Raw genomic sequence first — 21,898 nt, forward strand, 5'->3', positions numbered from 1 at the left:
AAGGAGACTTTGCCAGGTTTATGTGTGTGTTTATGCCAGACTGGCTTTTTACATTTGTGCAGTATATTTAAATAAGGACTATACTTCAGAGGCTTGTTTCCCATATTTTATGTATACTACAATAATAATAATAACCAGGTAATAGATAGATATATTGTATCTTCTTCAAAAGCAGCCCTATTCCAAATGGAAATCAGTCAAGAAGCTCTTTGATGGTGAAAGGGGTGAAATAATTTTGAAGTCTGTGGAGCTGAAATAATTTACAGCAGCAGAGAACACAATCACTAATTTCAGTTTTGATAATATTGAGAAAAAGGCATTTCAAAAACACACATATAGTCAGCTTCTTTTTAAACCATTGCCAATTTTGTTCTACACGCCTAATAGTAAAAGTCTTTTGCTTTCCATTAAGTGGCACAGGGAAACAACAAAGGCTCAAAGTCATAAGATACAGCAAGGAAGATTCAATCTGAATATTAGGGGGGAAAAAAAATCACAGTGAGAGTGGTACAACACTGGGGCCCAGGTTACCCACAGAGGCTTCAGCTCTGCTACGACCAACAAAATCCATTTGGATTGCTGTTTGCTCTATCTAGTTTACATCTCTAGCTGTGTAAGAAATGTAGTCTTGTTTATCATGATCACTGTCCTATGCATATCTGTGTGGACAATATAGCCTAGTTGTCATCCATCTCTGCAGATACAATTGCTACAGACAGATGCAGTGTGGCAACATAGCACATAACTCTCTACAGTGTGTGAGGAAGGAAGAACAAAGACCCAAGAGGTGTAATGCTGAGAAGTTACTCTGACACAATTCAGCTACTGTTCCTCATTGGCACCACTGGAGTCACCTACCTTTCCTTTTCTATAAGGGAGAGTTTCTAGGCTGACAGCTTCACCGCACACGTGGATACAGTAATTGTATACAGCTGCCATGTGAATTTCTCCTCTGGATTAAGCACTCTCATCTGCCAAGTTTCCTTCCTGGCCACATTTTTCTGCCTTCTGCATTGTGAAAGCACACAATGCATTTCTCCACACTGAGAAACTGCCCCAGGGTAGTGACCAGCAGGGTCAGTTCACCACTCTGGTTCACTGTATGAAAGCCCACATGGTAGCAGGAAGGTGAAGTAGGAGTGCCAGCAACTTTTCTATCAGCAGTGTACACTTCATACACACAGACAACTACCCCATAATTTTAATTTTCCATGCTTTCGACTCCTCCAGCCCTACAAAACAGTTCTGGAGAATTCTTCCAGTGAAAGAAAATTAGAATGTCACCACACAAACTTTCTGACTTCCCCTTTCAAATATGCAAAAATATGAAATATATCTGCTTCTTAGTTATGCAGGTCAACTGACTGTGTATTTATACTTCCCCTTAGCACACACAAACTCCACAGATTACTGATCAAGTCATGAAGTAAGCACACAAACCTGTAAATAAAAAGATTACAATAACTGAGAAGCTACTGCAACAACCCACCCTGCCCCCCACGAGTACTACAATAGCAGGCTATAGCCACCACAACCTTAGTGCAAGGCAAATTGGTGGGAAGCAGAATCAGTTACAATAAACAAGCAATGAGAGCAGGGAGAGAAAAGCTTTACGAGATCCAGCAGTATGTAAGGAATTGTGGGCCCTTAAATTACACAACAAAGGGACTGCTCTGGTTTGATGAAGGGTTCTGAACATGTATGTTCAGACTTGGGTCCTGGAGAGCCTATTCAAGCTTTCTGTAATTTCTGTAGCTGCTGCAGGCTATGTGATGCTCAGCTGTAGCCAACATCTGCCCAACAGCACAACCATACAGACGCCACAAATGAATTTCAAATTTAAATAAACACTGGCAGTAAATGCCACAGAACAACAGGGAGATTGAAGTCAGATGACACATCTGAACTTTGGGGTTGGTCCAGTAGTTGAGCTCAATAAAAACTATGGACAGCAGTCCAAGACTAGTACAAGTACAGTGCAGATATATTACAAAATTTGCCTTCCTCCTCTTGTTTCCTCCATACACTCCTGATTTTTATTTCTCTGATCTTTACTCAGGACAGAACTTTGTTTTTCTGAGTGTAGGTGGAGTCAAATGACTTTTGAGGAGGGGAGGAGGGTATTCGTATAAAATCCTGATGGCTTACACATCCTGAATGAGACAGATTGGTTTATTCAGATAGCCAGATGGTAGTTCAGATGAGAAAGATGACCTGGTGGTTCGTAGTACAACTCAAGAACTTACATACAACTGGAAGGTGAAGGAAGGTGAAAGAAGAGCCTCATATATCCTACAAGCCTTGGTTACCTGAATAAGGTAATTTCTTGATACTATGTTTGATTTTTGTTACTTCAAACTGATTGCTCAGGGCATTCAGCCTCTCTTTCCCCTGATATGTTCTGTCAATAAACTGTGTTATAGATCATATGCATTAGACTGACTCCTTCTAAAATGATGTTATGAAGTTAGAAAGGAGAATTTAATTAAGAGTTCCTCCCGAATTTGTATCTCAATTGCAGTAACTAGCACAGCTCTATTGTATTTGAAGCTGTAGTGGCCAGTGAGCATCTGCAGAGCCAGTCTGACTCTTAAGAAGACCATAAGTTGTGTGACAAACACAGTAAGTACCTGTTCCTTGCCTGTGTAAAAGGCACATGTGTGGAGGATGTTTCGCATAATTTACAATTGACTTCCTTATTTCTTTCTTCTAATACAACAATTATGACAAGGTTATATTCGTTGATCTGCTGTCAATTTATTAAAGACCTACTTTGTATTTGGTTTTACAGTAATTCCTGTTTCAAGGTATCAGCTTTTGGTAAAAGTAGTTGTGCCGCTGTGTTTTTCTTCCTTTTCTCTTTTTTTTGCTAAGTCCGAATCAAAGGTAGAGTACAATACTTGTACTGGAAACTCAAATCAAACCCCCACTAACAAATCACGTTTCTTCATCTAAGTGTGGAAAAACTTAATGCTTGCCTTTTTTGTCTTCCTGGGGAACCTGTTTCTGTAAATTATCACCAGCTTACAAGGAGTCCACTCAGCCTTTAAGAGAGAGTGAATACAGTCATCTGGCATGTTTTATATATGAGTTGCATGAAAACAAGAAGATTAGGATTCATACTAACAACAGTCTTTTCTTGATTCCATGACTGAGTTGTTCTGCAATGTACAGCAAATGTATTCAACTCCTTTTCTGTTTTGTAAAAAGTGAATTAGGACATGGAACAAGATAACCAGGTAAAACAAGTATCAGTCTTCACAAGTTTATGTGGCACCCTCAAATGCAAGCAGTCAGATAAGCATTTTATAATTTATTTTTATTATTGTTTGATAAGCCTTCTGAGTCAATGACATGAATAAAAGCAGAAATAGCTTGATGAACTTGTAGAGCATGAATAGAAGAACACCTGCAGTGCCTCAGAAAGTGCCTCTCTATCCAGCTGCAATGATAAAGGTTGCACTCCTGCCTGTGTGTTCTTGCTGGCAAATTTTGCTGTAAGGATAATGATACTACCAGCAGAACTGTTTGCTCCTGCTGATGAGCATACCAAGAACAGATGACAAGCATTGTGGCTTTCCTGATTGAAGACCCTGTCTCACAGGGTATCCACTCCAGCTCCATGAGAAGTCTTGGAGGTAGGAGTTAGTGGGATGCCAAACAGTGCTGATTCTTCCAGACATGGCTTTACATTCTTTGAGGAATCTTGTGTGTTGGCCAGGCACAACAGAAAGAGGACTTTCCCTTCAGATTTTCTTTTAAAAGGCTAGTTTCAGGGAGAAGATGAGAAACTGAAGATATAAAACCTTACTGTTTACCATTACTCAATAGCTAAGAGCAAAATGAAATCCTGTGTGAGTTTTTTCCGCTTAGGTTTTTTGGAACTACATCATAAACTACTACATAAATTTTCTCTTGCAAGTGAAGGAGGAAAAAAGCAAAGCATGTGTCTGAAGCATGTTCACCCATTGCAACATCTATGCTTTCTTCCACTCTGTTCAGGCATTCCAACCATTCCCAACAATATGTAGCTGCACTGCTTTTAAATCCATAGGGCTGCTGGGAGATAACTACATTAATCATGCAACTGAAACAGTAATTTCATTTGGAGTTACATATACCACTGTGATTATTAAAAGGGACTCTGAAGGCTGAATCCTGAGCTGTGACATTAAAGATGTATTTGTAGTAAGGAAAAATGCTGTTCACTTAAGTTTTGTAAGCAGTAGGGCCTGATTTATATTCCTCCTGGAGCAGAGTTTGCCTAATGAAGGTGAAGGGTGCTGGGTGGTGTCAGGAAGTAATAGATTTTATCATGCCTGTTTTAGTCTGGGTGCTGCCTGGTAAGTAGCAGGATTTCTCCTATCTGTCTTGTGGCACAAATCATAATCCCTTGCCCAGGCATGCCCATGCAGAATGCAGAAACATCAGTATCACTCTGCCTAGGCAGGCTCATTTAGCTTAAGTCTTGCATCTTTTTTACGTTCTTCAGGGCCTCAAGCAAAATTATGACTATGGTACTTGAACTTAATAATATCAGAAGACATGGCTACAGCTTGATCCAGATTCTGTATTTTCTTATAGGATCTGAGCATTAATATGAGTATTAACATTTTTAACCTTACAAAATTTATGACCTTTGAAAGTATTAGCTGCATTTGCCAACCAAGAAAAAAGGCACAGCAAGATCAAACAACTTGCTTAAGGTCGCCCAGAAACTGTGGGAATGAAAACCAGTTTCCTTCATACAGATCTTAACCACAAGGCAGTCCTCCCTCTCTTGTGGCTGTTCTAAGATTTTTTCAGGATGTTGTCTGTGTTATTGTGCAACTGATTAATCTATCTGGCTACCTATGTTCTGCAAATGTATCCAGTGTCACATGTTAGTCCAAACAGGTCAACAGAATGATTTTGGTTCTGATACCTGCAAGGCTCTGATGGCTTCTTTCCCTGACCCTGCTGAAGTGATTTAGGTCCTCCTGAGATCATATGCCTCAGTGAAGCAAATCACAGGACTAGTGACTGCTGCTTTGTACTGATTAATTTCTACTGGTATGGATTTCCTTAACGCTCATTTTTCCCAGCTGCACACAGGGAAGGTAATTTTAAGTATAGTACATCTGGCGGAGCCCCTGGTGGTCTAGTGGTTAAGGGCGTGGCGCTGTCACCGCCGAGGCCCGGGTTCGATTCCCGGTCAGGGCCACTCCCGGGCAGGTGGGGCTCGTTAGCCCTTAAAGGCAACCCATCTACATCCTAAGGACCTCGCTGCCACCGTCCAAGCTCGCTTGGCCCCGGCAGATGAACCTTAGGATTAAAGGGTGGGCTTAGTTCTGCGCACACTGTGTCTCACCTAAAAAATCCAATGCGCAGGCTGGAAGGTGTAAAGACCTTCCCCGGATCTTCACTCGTGAAGACTGGCCATTATATTATATATATTATATTATATTACATCTGGCTATCCTAAGCTCCCATTCTCCCTCCAAGAGAGGAGTGTCATGTCCTCATTGGTCTTCTGCATTTGGTACAATATGCCTGCTCAGAATTTAGTGTCCATGAAGAAACCAGAAAAATGTATGAATTTTCCCCTCCCTCAGCCAGATCCTGTGTCCACCACACACTGTATGATTACTCCAAGTTTGTCACAACTTTCTAAGGGGAAATACGCTTCTTTAATTATGTGTTTAATAAGATGTTCTTGCCTATTAAGATGCCTTCAAAAGGAAGCACGTGCCCCATTTTGGCAAAAATGCTTGGCGGTGCAGGAGCCAATAATGTTTATAAATGTTAAAATGTCAAGGACCCTAAAATTCTTACGAAGCATTCCTTGCAAGTCAGTCACAGCTATATCGGTTCAGGCCAAAAGGGGATCTTTAAGATTAAGAATAGACTAAGCATAAAGTGGTACTTCCCAAATTTGGACTAGCTGCAGCTTGGATGCTTTCTGAGTCAGGGGCCATTTTAAAACATTTGTTAATCCTCGATAGTTTTGTACAGCAAGGATTTATCTAATATTGCCATGTGAAGTTCAAGTATCCACAGTCTTACGTGGCAGGAAGCTCCAAAGTCTTACAGCGTGCAGCTAATCCTCAGATGTCCAGTACCATACCTCATTCTGGTTCCCTGATTCACTCCTCAGAGAGAACAGTAACATCCAGTTTCATGCTGAGTGCCATTTCTGAGATAACACACATCCTTCTTACGCAGGGAGAAGACCTGTTGCCACTGGAATTACTGAGATAACATTGTAATGGTTCTGAATTAGAGATTTGCTTACAACAGCAAGAATTTTTAGGTTTATATGTTCCCGCTCTTTAGTCAAAGTTACAACTTCACATGGGATTTTTAGTGACAAAGCACAAACAATAAAAACCAGGTTTGCAGTATTCCTGGAACTTATGCAATGATTAAAATATGGAAAGTGTCAAGATTGATAGAATCCCATAGTGAATACCTTCAACTGGAATTCTTTTGGTTTTAAATGTCATTTTGATATTTGCCAAATGGAAAGCAAAGTATTTCTCTGAGATGCTGCCATTTCAGGAATGGAAAGTCCACTAAATTCAGACTTCCAGATAAGTGAAGTAGCTTCCATTTATTTCCATTTATGTGGATACCCAGAATATTGAAAAAGACTGATTTCCTGTCCTTTTAAGGTTCAGAATATTTTCTTTTTTTCTATATCGTCTTCTGTCACACTAGTAATACCACTCATAGAAGCAACTTAGCAAATATAATAGTGATTTATCTATACACACAAAATTATGACAAGAGGCTGATGGGTACAAACAATTGCCTTGATGGTTTTACAATTCATTACATTGATTGCAATGCCCAGAGAATGTTAGGAAGTATGGTAACCTATAAGGCATTTTATTTTCTGTTTACTATAATGTATTAATTTGAATAGTTACTATAAACGTATTAGTTTGAAAAACATGTGGGATAAGGTTCTTGAAGTTACTTGAAGAAAGGGTAGGATCCTGGGCCTGTATTTGCAAATTTGCATATCTGCATCTTTTCCCATAGTCTTCTCTCCTATGTTCACATATGCATGCTCCTTTTTCTTTTTCCTGTACTCCGTACCTGAATATTTTTCCTTTCTTTTTGTTTTGTTTCACTTTCTTCACTCAGTCTTCTGTCTTCTGGGGCATCAGTTCCTCAGGTAATACTTTCAGTCAAACCGCTGTAATGCATATTGTATTTTAATTTGGTAAGTAATTTGTGTAAGCCATTCCTAGAATATTTTAATTAATTTCTTTAACAATGGGCCTTCTACCAATTTGCAGATCTGTTAAAAATCCTCATCACCATCACTACCACTGCAGGAAAAAAAACCCAAAACCCAACCCAAAGCCCAGAGAAGATCCGAGAATTAGAAAAGATGCAGGCTAAAGACAGCAATCCACCAGATGGTGGCTATGGATGGGTTGTGGTAGTGTCAGCCTTCATGGTGATGGGCCTCACTGTTGCTGTTCTCAAGACTTTCGGTCTGTTCTTTGTTGAAATCCAGCAGCACTTTGATGGACTTGCAAGCACCACTTCCTGGATCACATCAGTAACTATTGCCATCTTTCATTTAGGAGGTAGGTAGAAGTGCTCCTCTAGCATTTTATTTTAATGTGTTAACTACCAAAGCAAGTTTTTAAATCTTCCTTAAAAAAACCAAACCAAAAACCTATAAGGACAAGACTTCCTTCTGTCTCTACAGAAAATACAAAAAATTTTCTTACAAAAAATTAGCATTTGCTGTCTCAGATATGGAATTGGTTAATAATGACACTCCAGTGATGCCTTTTAGAAAACACTAGATACACAGCAATCTGACTGCCATAAAGAACTTCATGTACCTGAACTCATGATTCAATTTTGCTACAGGCTTTGAGTTAAACTCATTGGAAGTAATTCTAATAACCACAGAGCTTGTTGAATCAAGCTCCTAAACCAGTTTGTGCAAGTTCAGTGATCTCAGAGTGACTGTCACTTTTTCAAAGTACTTTTAAATTTAAGGACTGCAATCCTGTCTATCATATTAACCATCTGCTACTAAAATGATGATTATCAGTCGTGCCTTCTCACACTTCTCCTTTTCATCTTTGCCAAGATCCCCCTTCTCTGCATGTATTGCCAGTTCTGGCTCTTCTTTAACCCCTTTAGAATGACTGCAAATCATTTATCTAACAGAAAACTCACAGAGCTAAAAAGAAAAAAAAATCAGTTCACTCAGAGAGAGCACAAGAAAGACAAGATCATGCAAGCAGAGAGTATGGGAGGAAAGAGTGAACTATCCCAGTCAAAGCCAATGAGCTATGGGAGCAGGCCAAATACCACATCTCACCAAATGAAGGAGGAAAATAGAAAACATACTGCATTTGACTCAACTTGGTTGTTTAGAGAGTCCTTTGCACCCTTGTAAACTGCATGATACTTCACATGATGATGAAGATTCTAAACATATGCAGGCTTAAAATGGACAGAATTTGTAAAGTCTGTTCCACATATTCTCATATAGATATATGGTTGTAATAGGTAAATATCCTTACATAATAAATACTATCATAATTTTGTTTGTGAAGACAGTTCATTGCATAGACACTATATACTTACATGCATCCTACTCAGTCCACACCTATCAGTGTTACTGCTTGGAATTGCAGTACTTCCAAACATCATGGACAACTAACCTTTCTTTAAAAAATGTATTCAAAAGAATCAAAGAGTAATCCAAAGTCAAAGGATAAAGCAAGTCATGGGTTGAAAAGATTTTATCAGTTCCATAACTGCTATCCTTGATGCCTGTTTTGCAGTGACAGAAATAATTAAAAACCAAAAAACCAAAAACACAACAAACATTGAAAAACTTGCTTCATGAACCACAGAAATGAATAAACCTATCAATCTGGTTTACAAATTATGTATCACTGACCTACTGCGATACTATTTTGTCATTCAGGCATACAAACTTAATGAGAAAAAAACCAGCATAGAAGGATAAAAGAATTTGAAGTCCTGTTTTAATTAGGTTTTGTTTTGGTTTTAACACATCTTTACATTATATAGGAATGAATTAAGGAATAGAGCATATTAATAATATCAAGTATAAACCAGCAAAACTATTTGCCTAGCCAGGTGTGAGGCCAGCCTAGTTCCAAGAAGGCAGCTATAATTTTCAGCACAAACTGTTTTTCATCCTTTGAGATCCTATGAAAATAACCCTCTTTCAATGAATACAGCTCGATGGCCAAATGTTCCAAAGCCCTCTGTATAGCAGTTTATAATGTCTCAGGTCAGTACATAATTGTTCTCATCTTCTTCTGCCTTTGTTTCATTTATAGGGACCAGAAGACTTTCTACCTAAGATCATCTGAACCTCAAGTTCTTTGAGCATCTTTCCTGGCCTGGCTTAGTCTTTCTTAACGTGTTCTTCTGGGTAACCTTCAGTTCATTTGGTTCATGTATGAAGGATGATCATTGAATTATTATTTTTTTTCCTGTTTGGATCCTTTCAACATCAGCTCTGCTTCTTGGATGGAAAGAGAGCATGTGCTTCTGCTCCCAGGGTTTGCACTTGCAACAATAGGCTGTTCAGTTTACCACAGCAAGGGTTCTCCCCATCACATTCACAGGCTTTCTCTTGGTACTCATGTACACCTCCCATCACCTCTCTCTTTGCACTGTGACTATCATCCCTTTTCGTTGCTTGTAAGTTTTCTGTGTGTTACCCTTTATCCTTTCAGACTGTGGAGTTTAGCTATTTTTCTCATTTCCAGTTCTGTGGTTAGCTTCTTTCTTTCTCCTTCTATGCCATATTCAATTTCTGCCTACCTATTCTCCTTTTTCACTATTTAAAATTTGGTTTTTGGTAGTATTTCTGCTTCAACTGCAGATCTTTCTCTTGTCTTTAAACACTTCCATGGAAGTTATCCTGAGTTTATTTTCTCTTTTTTTTTTTTTTTTCATTATAATGTATGAAACTCCAACGGAATATGCTTTATCATGTCTCATCCACTACATCTTGCAGACCATGACTGAATTTTGATATAATTTTTACATGTTTATAAAAGCATCATATTTTTGCTGTAAATGTTGATGAGACATCTGGGGTTTGTATAACTTCTGCCAGGTCTGTCTGCTATCAGACAATGTACATCCTGCACATTTTGCTGCCATTAGTACTCTGCCAGGTTTATTTCATTCATCCTAGCCATCAAATTCTCTTAATTCTGATCCTAATACACTTGAACCTACAATAACCTGCCCCTACAAATTACTATGAAACCTTCCTTGCTGACTGCCCTCTCTTCATTGTCTTCCTACTTATTTCAATTTACAAGCATGGTCCTTGTTAACTGAATTCCAATTCTAGAATATTAATGGATTGAAGGGAGCTGACTGATGCCAGGTGGTACTTGGGAGGCCCCTAGTGGCCACGGCTATTTAAAGAAATCTTACAGCCATCTCTGCCATGCTGATGGAAAAACAGAGAGGCAATGTAATGTCCTTAATTAAGCAAAAATATCCCTGACATTTCAGGTGCTTCCAGATAGTGACTAGAGATCAAAGCATTTGCTGCACTTTTAGATCTGTACCTACTGCATCTTTGCCCTGATGTTGAAGAGTCCCTGCAGTTCGCTGAGAGAAACTGTACCACTACAATAAAGATTTAAGAAATGAACTGCAAATTTTCTGTAAACAGCACTAGCACAAAATAAACACTGATTTTTTTGTCCTTTATAAACTTTTGTAATTCCATAAAGAGATGATTTTGCAAAACTCTGTTATAGAGGACAAAAAGGTTATTTTCCTCCAGGAATTTTCCATGTCAGCCATATCAATAGTAGAGTCTCAGTGATACAATTGAAGTTTCACTTTCTGCTAAAATGCTGCAGTAGTTTCTGTCACGTTGCTAGTTGTATCCTTATATGAAACTCAGTAGAACTGTCCTGCAAGGAAGGCAGTGAAATGCTCCTTCACTTTAAAAAAGACTACCTATTTTGAATATATTTAAAAATCTGAGCCCCAGGGACAGTCATTTCCCTGTCAGTAAGGATCCAATTTTGAAATTTCAATTGATGTCCTGCTCAATCCAGAAGAATTAAGTCTGAGATAAGAGTTATAAGGGTACTTTATTTGAATTATTTGATTATTTGCCCATGTCAATCAGCTTAATGTTCCTACTGTATTTTTCTTCCTTCAATTTTGCTGCTGTTCCAGCCCCTGTTGCCAGTTCATTATGTGTACGATACACCCATCGGGCAGTTGTAATCACTGGAGGACTCCTGGCTTTTTCAGGAATGGCACTGGGATTTTTTGGATTCAACATGGTCTGGATGTATATAACGACTGGCTTCCTACAGGGTATGACTTTACGGCTTTATGGTTTTCTTCCAGCAGCAACTTAGAGCCCTTAGCTGAGGGTACTAGGGGTAGGAATTTTGAAATCTGGTATATATTTCAATTTCATGAGCAGCTAGAACCAACAATGCTCCTAAAAGGTGTCTTCCCTCCTTTCCCACTCTGGGAATAAGAATTTGTGCAGGAAACCTGCAATGATAAAGAAGGTGAATAATTAGATGCTAGTAATTTGCACCCGCAAATTTTATATACACATAGAGAATGAAAAGTGTTTTATTTTTCACTTGGAGACAAGAGCTTTGTGAAGGTTTATAGAACCTTCATAAAGGGTGCTGGAGTACAAGAACAGAGAGATCCCAAATTTTGTACTTTCTATAAAATTATATTATGTTTTGAACAGAGACCCAGACTTTCACTTGATTTCAACCCTTTCCTTTACTCTGGGTGAAAACAGGCCAGAAAGTTGCCTCCAACAGCTAACAGATTTTCCTGGAACAGGAAGCAAAGCAGCTGGCAGGGAATAAAATAAACCATTTCGAATTCCATGCTGGATGCCTGAGAAAATGTCTGGAATCTGAGCCCTTTGGCAGTCCTGGGCTGCCAAATAATCTAGGGAGCCATTAAAATCACACTAAGTCAGAGCAGGTTTGAAGTCTTCTCTAAGCAGTCAGGCAAGAAAATGAAGATCAAATAGAGGTAATACACCAACTTTCTTTGTGTCCTGCCTCACTTGCTACCTTGAGCACAGCTCAGCACAGCTCAGCTTAACTCACCTAGTACCAGCCTTAATTCAGACAGCATGGACACTCAGATCTATCTAGCTTCAACCACATGACCATGTGATTTCTCATGCAGTGCCAAAGCTGTCCAAGCAACTTCTTTTGTTTATTTATTTTAAGTGAGAATGTAATAAGAGAGAACTTCATGATCCTACTTTTTGCTTGAACATATACAACTTACAGAATATGTCACAAGTTTACTCCTATGGGCAGTACAGCTAAGCTCCTGCTTCTGCTAGGAACAAAAATGTTTTCCTTCTACACTTTTAAACTTTGCAAATGTAGGAGCACTGACTGCTTTAATTTCCTTCAGAAAATACTCAACAGTGTCTAACCTGTGCTATTTCTATTGTTTTTCAGGTCTCGGGATTTCCTTTTCATGGACACCAGCCATTAGCATTGTTAGCCATTATTTCTCCAAGAAAAGGGCTTTGGCCAATGCTATTGCCAGCGCTGGAGAATGTGCCTTTGCATTCACATTTGGGCCATTTTTCCAGTGGCTGATTAGTCAGTATGGATGGAAAGGTGCCCTCTTGATTATAGGCGGCATCCAACTCAATATTTGTATCGGTGGAGCACTGATGCGACCCCTGGCAAGCAGCTGCCTCCTTGAGGATCACCATTCTGAAACTCAAACACCACCTGGCAAGAATGCATCCAGGACAGACAAAGAAGATAAGTGTCCCATCATACACAAAACCTTCAACTGGATGCTTCTGAAGCGACCAGAGTTTGTACTTTATGCCATTTTTGGCATATTAGCTGCTATGAGTTTTTTTGTTCCTCCATTATTTTTAGTTCCATTTAGCTACAGCCTGGGAATAGATGAATCATGGACTGCATCCCTCCTATCCATTTTGGCGATGGTGGACTTTGCAGGCAGGCTGCTGTGTGGCTGGTATGCCAATCTCCATGTTACCAAAACCATTCATTTGCTGGTGATGACGATTACACTGATCAGTACTTCCCTGATGCTGTTACCACTAGCTAACAACTATATTTCCTTGGCAATATTCACTGGCTTCTATGGATTCTTCTTTGGTACAACAGTCGCCATTCACATTACAGTGCTGGCAGATGTTGTAGGCATGCCAGAATTTGATAGTGCTTTAGGGCTTTTCATGCTCATTCGAAGCTCTGGAGGTTTTGTGGGGCCTCCTCTTGCGGGTAAGTTAAGAGGATACTCTGCCAAATAGTTTACAAAGCTTACAAGAAGAAAGGGGAATGGTAACCCAAACTGAAAAGACCTGGATCTGCACCCAAATTTCCCCCTTTTTAAGCTCAGGCATATGTAAGCCAAGAAGTATATAAAAAACAAATGATTGGTTTAAATCCTCTCGAAAACACACTGTTCCCTCTCTTCTCTGTGATTTTAGAGATACCTGTTCAACATGAAAGCAGGGACGAATGGCAGGGTTCACATGGTGGTGTTCCTGCTTCTGAATCCCACATAATGCCACTTGATGGCCTCCCACTCTCTTGCTATGAAAGTGTGCCTTTGGGACAAGCAGCAGACCCATACTTTCAGAGAAGAAACTGAAATTTGAGACTAGTGATGTTGCATAAATGCTGGTATTGTTCGAAGGGTTTCTACAGAAGTTCAAATTGAACATTAGGCTATGCAAACCTCAAGGAAATATTCACAGAGATGCCTGCTGGTTTTAGACAGCATTTGAGACAACCAGTATAATAAATGGGTGAGGCAGCACATAAGAACAGTGGGAAGTGAGAGCAGACAATGAGACAGCACATGGATTCTTGGACTGGCAACAAAGCATAGTCATCTTGGAAAAATGCACAACAAATTAACTGCAAGCTGTAGGGACTTTACAAAGTGATATGGCAGAAAAATGTCCAATGTGACTAGTAAAATGCACACTGAGTCCTCATTCAAAGACCACTGCTCATGCACTACAGTGACTTCTGTGGTAATGACATCACTAATAGATTGCAAATGGGTCAGACTGAATACTGGAACATCTTAACTCACTATTGAAAATATAGGAACCAGGAAGATCTATAGAGAGTTTGAGAGAGAATGGTATGAAAAGTGTGTTGGAGAGATCTGAAAATAATACAAATGTAGCAAGACGTCTAGATAGTGGCTGGTCAGTAGCACTGATTATGTGGGGATCAGTGTGATCCATTTGTGTACATACAGTAATCTACAAAGAAGGGATGGAAGAGGAGCGAACCCTAAATGCCTCTCAAGCTCTCCTCTCCTACTCTGAGACTAAAATCTAAAAGACTTGAATTCAGAGTTCCTTTGACTATATAGGGCTGATGTCACATTAGAAGATGGACTAGAGAGTACCCCAAACATGAACAAGCTTTGCACAAGCAAGTAGTTTTCATCAGCCCACAAAGGAATATGCCATCACACACACAGAGCACTGATATACTGCTGCAGTACCACTACTACTACACTAGTGATTTCTCAGTAAAGAACAAAATGGCATTACATATTTTGGTTGGTTTAAAGTTCATTGAAAACTCAGGTCTTTTTGTTAACATCTGTGACTCCTTGTAAAATGATGAAATGGAAACTCCTTATACATCAGACAAATTCAACCAACTATGTCTCCAGCAGATGAATCTCCTTTCCTTCTTTAAACTCTCTTGTGCTGTACAGTTATGGTCCAAATTACATCATCTGATGACAGCTACGCCACAGAACATGGGGCTAGTCAGATACACAGCTGCATTGTCTGGTTTTTTTTTCTGCCAATACCTTCGCTGTCTGCCACACTTGAGGTTGGAAAGTGCTTCAAACTGTGTAGCATATTGTTTCAGTAGCAACATACAAAGCAATGGGATGTGAATTGTGTTTCAAATTTTAAAATGCTGTAATGTAGTGATGTTACATGTGCTTGTGATGTAGAAAGCTGCAAGACAGATATGTAGCCAGCACACTGACTTTGTGAGAGGATATGTTTACACTGATGAGCTTATTCACATTGGCCTCTTTTCCATCAATCACGTTTCTGTCACTTGTTTCTCTCTAGGTCTGATTGTGGACATGGCTGGAGACTACAGAGCAGGCTTCTATATGGCAGGAGCCACACTCATCCTATCAACTGGATTTTTAGTTACTTTAGATCAACTCCAACAGAGAAAAGAAAGAGGAAGCCAGACTAGTACTAAACCAGAAAAGTCAACTTTATCCTACCCTTCCCTCCATCTCCTGAAACATAAAACCAGAAGCTATTGAGAACACAGTGTAGTGATGTGACTACACTGGACCTCAGAGAGCATTTCAGGCCACATAAAAGTATTTTATTTTTGACAAATTCCGTATTAGTAGGATTTACAAAACAACAAAAGTTTTGGGTAGGAATGTTTGAAACTAAAGAATAAAGTAAGTAGTTTACAAGCAAACTATAGCAGTAACCATTATCATATTATTTTGATGTTAAAGTTCCAGTTTGACTGTACAAGTCTTCAGTCCAGTCCCACAGGGCCATGCTAAGTGAATTAGGGAAACCATGGTCTAAATTAAACTTCCATGAAGTGTATATGCAGCAGATAGAAACCCTACCCCCAAAGGCAGACTGCAGCTATCACTATCAAACAGGAAGAGGCATCACCTCACAGATGTTCAGCTTGGGGAAGTAGTGTTCAGCATTTTCAGTGAACAAGTTGGATGTGAAAGCATGGGTACCTGAATACAGTTTTGAGCTAAAGGGTTAGCAGATACTCTACAGAGCAGGGCTGGAATCAGATAAATAAATAAACCTGATAAATGGGAAAAGTTACATGCATGGTAGAATACAGTAGGGAGAAATACAGTATTAAATATCAGAAGTAAAAACCAAAATGCATCCACATAAAATTAAGTAGGATTGATAAATAGTAGAAGAAGACATATGGCTACAGTGGACTTCAAAATGAGTAAGAATGCCAAATGCAACCTTGCATTAAAAGTACTAAATGTTCTGTGTTATTGGTAAGATAGAAGAGATAATGATGCTTGCAAGGCTTTAACTGGAAGAAGGATGTAATTTGCAAAGAATTAAGTGGAACAAAAATGAGAAAATTAAGAAAACACAACCTAAGGAAAAAGTATGAAAAATTAAGTTTTTCTTGTTTAGAAAACAAAAGTTTTTACAGGGAATGAGAACAGCCTTCAAATCCACAATAGTCTGACATAAAAAAACATTGTAGCCTGCTAAGCATGGAAGCAGATAATAGATAAGACATGAGCAAGAATCTAAATATATTTGATTGCTCTTCAAAGTAGCATGATGGATTTGTCCACTTCCTGAGGTCCCCTTTAGTCCAACATTCCAACTATCCTGAGGCAAATACTTTGAGTAAATACTCTCTGAGAATAAAAGAGAGTCTGTATCCAAATAACTTTTATTTTATCAGTGGGAAGAGAGAACTTAAAAGAAGGGAGGAAGGGCTGGATCACATTTAGAAAAAACAGTAAAAGGAAAAAAACTAGCATTTTAAAGCTTCCAAAATATCATGAATATCATACCTGTCCTACTTATGAACTTTTTATGAAATTTTTACCATGGCTTCCCCCCGTGAAGTTTAACATAAATCACCAATCTAAAATAATTACTTCTTGTCTCATAAGAATAACCGGTATTTCGAAAACTTAGTTTAACTTACAGGAAATCAGCTGAACCACTAATAAATCAACTACCTGTGAGGGCTTGATGGCAGAACATACACTGGAAGGAACACAACTGGGCATGCTGTAGCAAAGTCTTGAAAAACTACTTTTCAAACTTGTCAACTGAAGAACTTGGATTTTTCTAGAAATATTAGTCTTCAGTCTTCTGCAGGGTTCCAATATTTAAAATAACTCTTCATTTTATAAAGTGAAAGGAAGGGTTATTGGAGGCAGGACAAATGGGGATATGTTTAAGAGATGTAGTTTCTACCTCTGCCTTTCTTTTAAAATTCTATATTTTATTTATGCTTGTCACTGATTTATTTTGTCATGTCCTGACATCAGACATGGGCAATAAAGAAGACACTTAATGGCATGCTATGCTCTGCTCCACAGTTGTGCATATACTCTGAAGTACAATAAAGAAGTTGACATACCTGTCTGAGTTCAGCAGAGGATCACTGAGAGGCTGTGCAACTGGGGCTGGTTCAGCCAGGGGGGAGTGGTGGCTCTGGAGGCACCAAACAGCAATCAGGTACCAACAGGAGAGACAGAGGAGATGCAGGTGGGCCCTTCACAGTGGTGCTTGGTGTGAGGGTGAGGCAGCAGCACAAGCAGGAACATGAGGAGCTCAGGCTGGAGCTGTGAGGGCAGACCAGTGGTGGGGACGTGGTCCAGGGTGGTTGGGTTGATGCCATCCTTGGGGGTCTTATGGCCTTACTGGGTGAAGTCCTGAGTAACCCGATCTGAGTCCAGAATTGGCTCTGTCAGGGTTGGCACTGGAGATTTCCCCACTTCCCACCAGCCTGACTGGGACCTTGTGAGAAAGGAAAAGTCAAACTCTTCATTCCTTTGCTAAATGCACAGAATAGTGTTAGTCACCTGGACACTGTCATTTGATGGCTATGTATGTGTTTAATGGCACAAAAGAAGTAGAATCATAGAATCACAGAAAATGCTGAGTTGGAAGGGACCCATCAGGATCATCGAGTCCAAATCCTGGCCCTGCATAGGACACCCCAAGAGTCACAGCATGTGCCTGAGAATATTGTCAAAATGCTTCTTGAACTCCTTCAGGCTTGGTGTTGTGACCAGTTCCCTGGGCACCCTGTTCCAGTACCCAAATGCCCTTTGGGGGAAGAACCTTTTTCTTGATATAAAACTAAACCTGCCCTGATGCAACTTTAGGCAAATCTCTTATGCCCTGTCACTGGTCACGAGAGTGAGGAGATTGGTCCTTGCCCCTTCACTTCCCCTTGTGAGGATCTTGAAGACCAAAATGAGGTCCCCCCTCAGTCTCCTCTTCTTCAGGCTGAACACACCATGTGACTTCAGCCACTCCTCACACAACTTCCCCTCAAGGTCCTTCACTGTCTTCATTGCCCTCCTTTGGATGTTCTCTAAGAACTTAATATCTTTTTTATATTGCAGTCCCCCAAACTGCCACAATATTCAAGGTGAGGCTGCCCCAGTGCAGAGCCTCCCTCAACTGGCTGGCGATGCTTTGCCTGATGCCCCCCGGATACGCTTGGCCCTCCTGGCTGCCAGGGCACTGCTGACTCAGATTCAACTGCCATTGACCAGGACCCCCAGGATCACGTCCTTTTCTGCAGAGCTGCTCTCCAGCCTCTCATTCCCCAGCCTATACACACATCCAGGGTCACCCCATCCTAGATGCAGAATCCAGCACTTTCCCTTGTTAAACTTGATACAGTTAATGACTGCCCAGTCCTCTAATCTGTCAAGGTCTCCCTGCAGGGCAGGGAATCGACAGCTCCTCCCAATTTGGTGTTATTGGCAAACTTACTTATTACTCCGGAGCCCCTGGTGGTCTAGTGGTAAGGGCGCGGCGCCGTCACTGCCGAGGCCCGGGTTTGATTCCCGGTCAGGGACGCTCCCGGGCAGGTGGAGCTCGTTAGCCCTTAAAAAGGCAACCCATCTACGTCCTAAGGACCTCGCTGCCACCGTCCAAGCTCGCTTGGCCCCGGCAGATGAACCTTAGGATTAAAGGGTGGGCTCAGTTCCGCGCACACTGTGTCTCACCTAAAAAATCCAATGCGCAGGCTGGAAGGTGTAAAGACCTTCCCCGGATCTTCGCTCGTGAAGACTGGCCATTATTACTTATTACTCCTTCAAGTCCTGTGCCCAAATCATTAATGAGGATATTGAACACCACAGGACCTAAGATGGAGCCCTGTGGAACCCCACTAGTTCTGATGTTCCTCCATTCACTGAAACTCTTTTGTGATATACCAGGGGTTCCAAGATAGCGGGCAGGCGAATGGCCACATGGCCGCAGAGCTCCTGCAGCCAGAGGGTGGGTGGTGGGGACCTGTTCCTGCTCCCGTGGCCCGTCGATGTGCTGCATGCATGGGAGAGGCTGCCACGCCGATCTGTGCAGCCGTCGCCGTGGAGCGGCAGAGAAGGGCTCGCAGTTGGCAGATGGCCGCCTGCCGCACAGAGTGGTCACCGGGCCAGGCCGGGTGGGAGCCCAGAGAGGGCCAGACGGCCCTGGGGGATCCCCAGACCGATGGGGCAGCAGGTGGGATAGTCCTGTTTGGCGGGGGAGAGGGATCCCTGGACCGGCAGGAGGGTGGGCGGGGCAGTCCCGTTTTGGGGGCTGCGGGGGGGGAGGCAGTGTGAAGGGTGGCTTGCGGTGACATGGTGGGGTGGAGGGGAAGGGTAAGGTTAGGGTGGGTAGTGGGTTTTTTGGGGGTTTGGGGGGGTTTAGGCTGGGCAGGGGCCATGGGAGGTGTCTGAGCCCCGGATGGTTGTGGGAACCCCTTACATGTGTGCCCAACCCACCCAGGGGTATGTTGGTATCACTCCTGCTCTGGCATTGTTGCAGTGAGGGTGGAATGTGATGGGCTTGGCTTGCCTGTGGCTTCTGCCCAGGAACGGTTTGTTTTGGAATTATAGCATCTTGGAAGGGGGCTTAGGGCAAGGAAATGTCCCTGGGTTAGAGTGCAGGAGGCTGTGGGGGAAAAGTAGGGAGAGAAGGGCTTGTCCACATTATTTCAGAGGGGAAGCCTGTGTGCCCTTATGAGGTTGTGGGCTGGGCTGGCGGTGGCATATGCCTCTGGTAGGGTCTCCCATGCCAGATAGGTCAAAACTGAAGGGTCAGATAAGACAAAATGTGTCCATGGGCAGGATGGGCTCACTAGCCTTCTGGCAGTCATCCTAGGAGAAGGACAACTCTAATTTCAAACACGGGTAGATGGAGCTCGCTTAGCCCTGTAAGGCCATCCATCCAAGAGAAGGATACTCTAATTCAATCCTACGTCCTAAGAACCTTGCTGTCACCATCCAAGCTTTCTAGGCCCTGGCAAATGAACCTCAGGAGTAAAGGGTGGGACCAGTTCTGCGCAAGCTGTGCCTCACTTAAAAAATTCCACTGACTCAAAGGTTATACCCACACTTGTAAAGCCCTGCAGTGACAGGTGAGGGATGAAACGGCAGGTGATAAGGTGCACTGGAAACTGCAGTCCTAACCCTGCATGTGGGCGGTTCAGGACATTGGTTGCCTGAGTCTGACCCTGGAGATGACGGACTCACTCGGCAGCATCCTGAACGACCAAACAGCCTTTTTCAAGGAGAGCACTGTTTGCTCCACATGGAGAGGGGCCTAGAAAAGGTGGCCAAACCAAAGCTCATCTCCACCCTTCACCTGGTTGGTTAACCGCGGCCAACGGGCATCTTCTGTTGTGGTCAAATAAAGATTAAGAGTAAAAGGCATACACCTGCCTCCAAAGGTGTACTCAAATTGACACTCAGATGCTGGAACATCAGAACCATGCTTGATACTGAGAACAGTGGATGTCCCAAGAATCGCTCTGCTCTAATTGCCCATGAACTGTCATGACTCAACATCGGCATCACTGCTCTCAGTGAAGTTCATCTCCATGAGGAAGGCAGCCTTAGAGAACATGGTGCCGGTTATACACTCTACTGGTCAGGTAAACCTAGATCTGAAAGGCATCTCTCAGGAGTTGGCTTCATGATTAAAAACTCTATTGCCTCTAAACTCAGAAATCTGCCAGCTGGTCATTCTGATCATATTATCTCCCTATGCCTCCCACCACACGATAAGCAACATGTTGTTCTCTTTAGCATATATGCCCCAACCCTCCAAGCTGACCCTGCTGAAAAAGATAAATTCTACAACGACCTACACTGCCTTATCCAAAAGGTTCCTGCAGATGATAAGATCATTATCCTTGGTGATTTCAATGCCAGAGTAGGAAAGAACTCTGAAGCCCTGAAAGGAGTACTAGGCAAGTATGATGTTGGAAACTGCAAGGATAGTGGTCACCTTCAGCTAGAGTTTTGTGCTGAGCAGCAGCTTACCATCACCAACACTATCTTTCAGCAGAAATATAGTTTGAAGACAACCTGGATGCACCCTAGGTCCAAGCACTGGCACCTCATTGATTATATCTTGGTCCAACAGAGAGATATCCGCGATGTTCGTCACACCTGCGTGATGCTAAGTGCAGAAAGCCAAACAGGTCATTGCCTTGTGCGCTGTAAACTTAACCTCCACCTTAAGTTCAAACCTAAAAAGGGCAGCATTCCTAGAAGGAGACTTCAAGTTAACAGTCTTCAAACAGCTACAGTGAGGGACAGTTTCCAGGCAGATCTTCAGTCCAGGGTCGAAGTTCATTCCATAGATCCCTTTCCCGAAGTGCTTTGGCAACTTATTAAAAATAGCATTCTGCAGTCCTCTGAGGAATCCTTAGGGTTCTCCTTCAAGAAAAACAAGGACTGGTTCGATGAAAACAATCAGGAGATCCAGGAATGGTTGAGTAAGAAGAGAACTGCTCACCAAGCCCACCTTGCTCAGCCATCTTGTCATGTAAGAAAAGCAGCCTTTCGACTCGCATGCAGCAAACTCCAACAGAAACTTCATGATATCCAGAACAAGTGGTGGACCAACCTAGCGGAAAAAATCCAATTACGCATGTGTGACTACAGGGGATTCTATGAGGCTCTGAAAACAGTTTACAATCCTACACACCAGGTTCAAAGCCCTTTACTCAGCGCAGATAGCCAAATGCTTCTCACAGATAAAGTTTCCGTTTTGAATTGAAGGTCTGAACACTTTCAGACTCTCTTCAGTACCAGCCATGTAGTTCAAGACTCA

General features: G+C 41.7%; 1 protein-coding gene across 1 annotated transcript; it reads left to right on the top strand.

Moving 5' to 3' along the window:
• Positions 1–3,559: 3,559 nt before the first annotated feature.
• On the top strand, positions 3,560–15,733 carry LOC126647537 (monocarboxylate transporter 13-like). Its single transcript, XM_050329836.1, has 5 exons — positions 3,560–3,638; positions 7,287–7,583; positions 11,212–11,355; positions 12,492–13,298; positions 15,137–15,733. Exons 1-5 carry the CDS (start codon positions 3,560–3,562, stop codon positions 15,340–15,342), a joined length of 1,533 nt encoding a protein of 510 aa, XP_050185793.1. The 3' UTR covers positions 15,343–15,733.
• The last annotated feature ends 6,165 nt before the right edge of the window (positions 15,734–21,898 follow it).

This window comes from Myiozetetes cayanensis, unplaced genomic scaffold (assembly GCF_022539395.1).
Source record: "Myiozetetes cayanensis isolate MyiCay16 unplaced genomic scaffold, myiCay2020 scf4, whole genome shotgun sequence".
Lineage (NCBI taxonomy): Eukaryota > Metazoa > Chordata > Aves > Passeriformes > Tyrannidae > Myiozetetes > Myiozetetes cayanensis.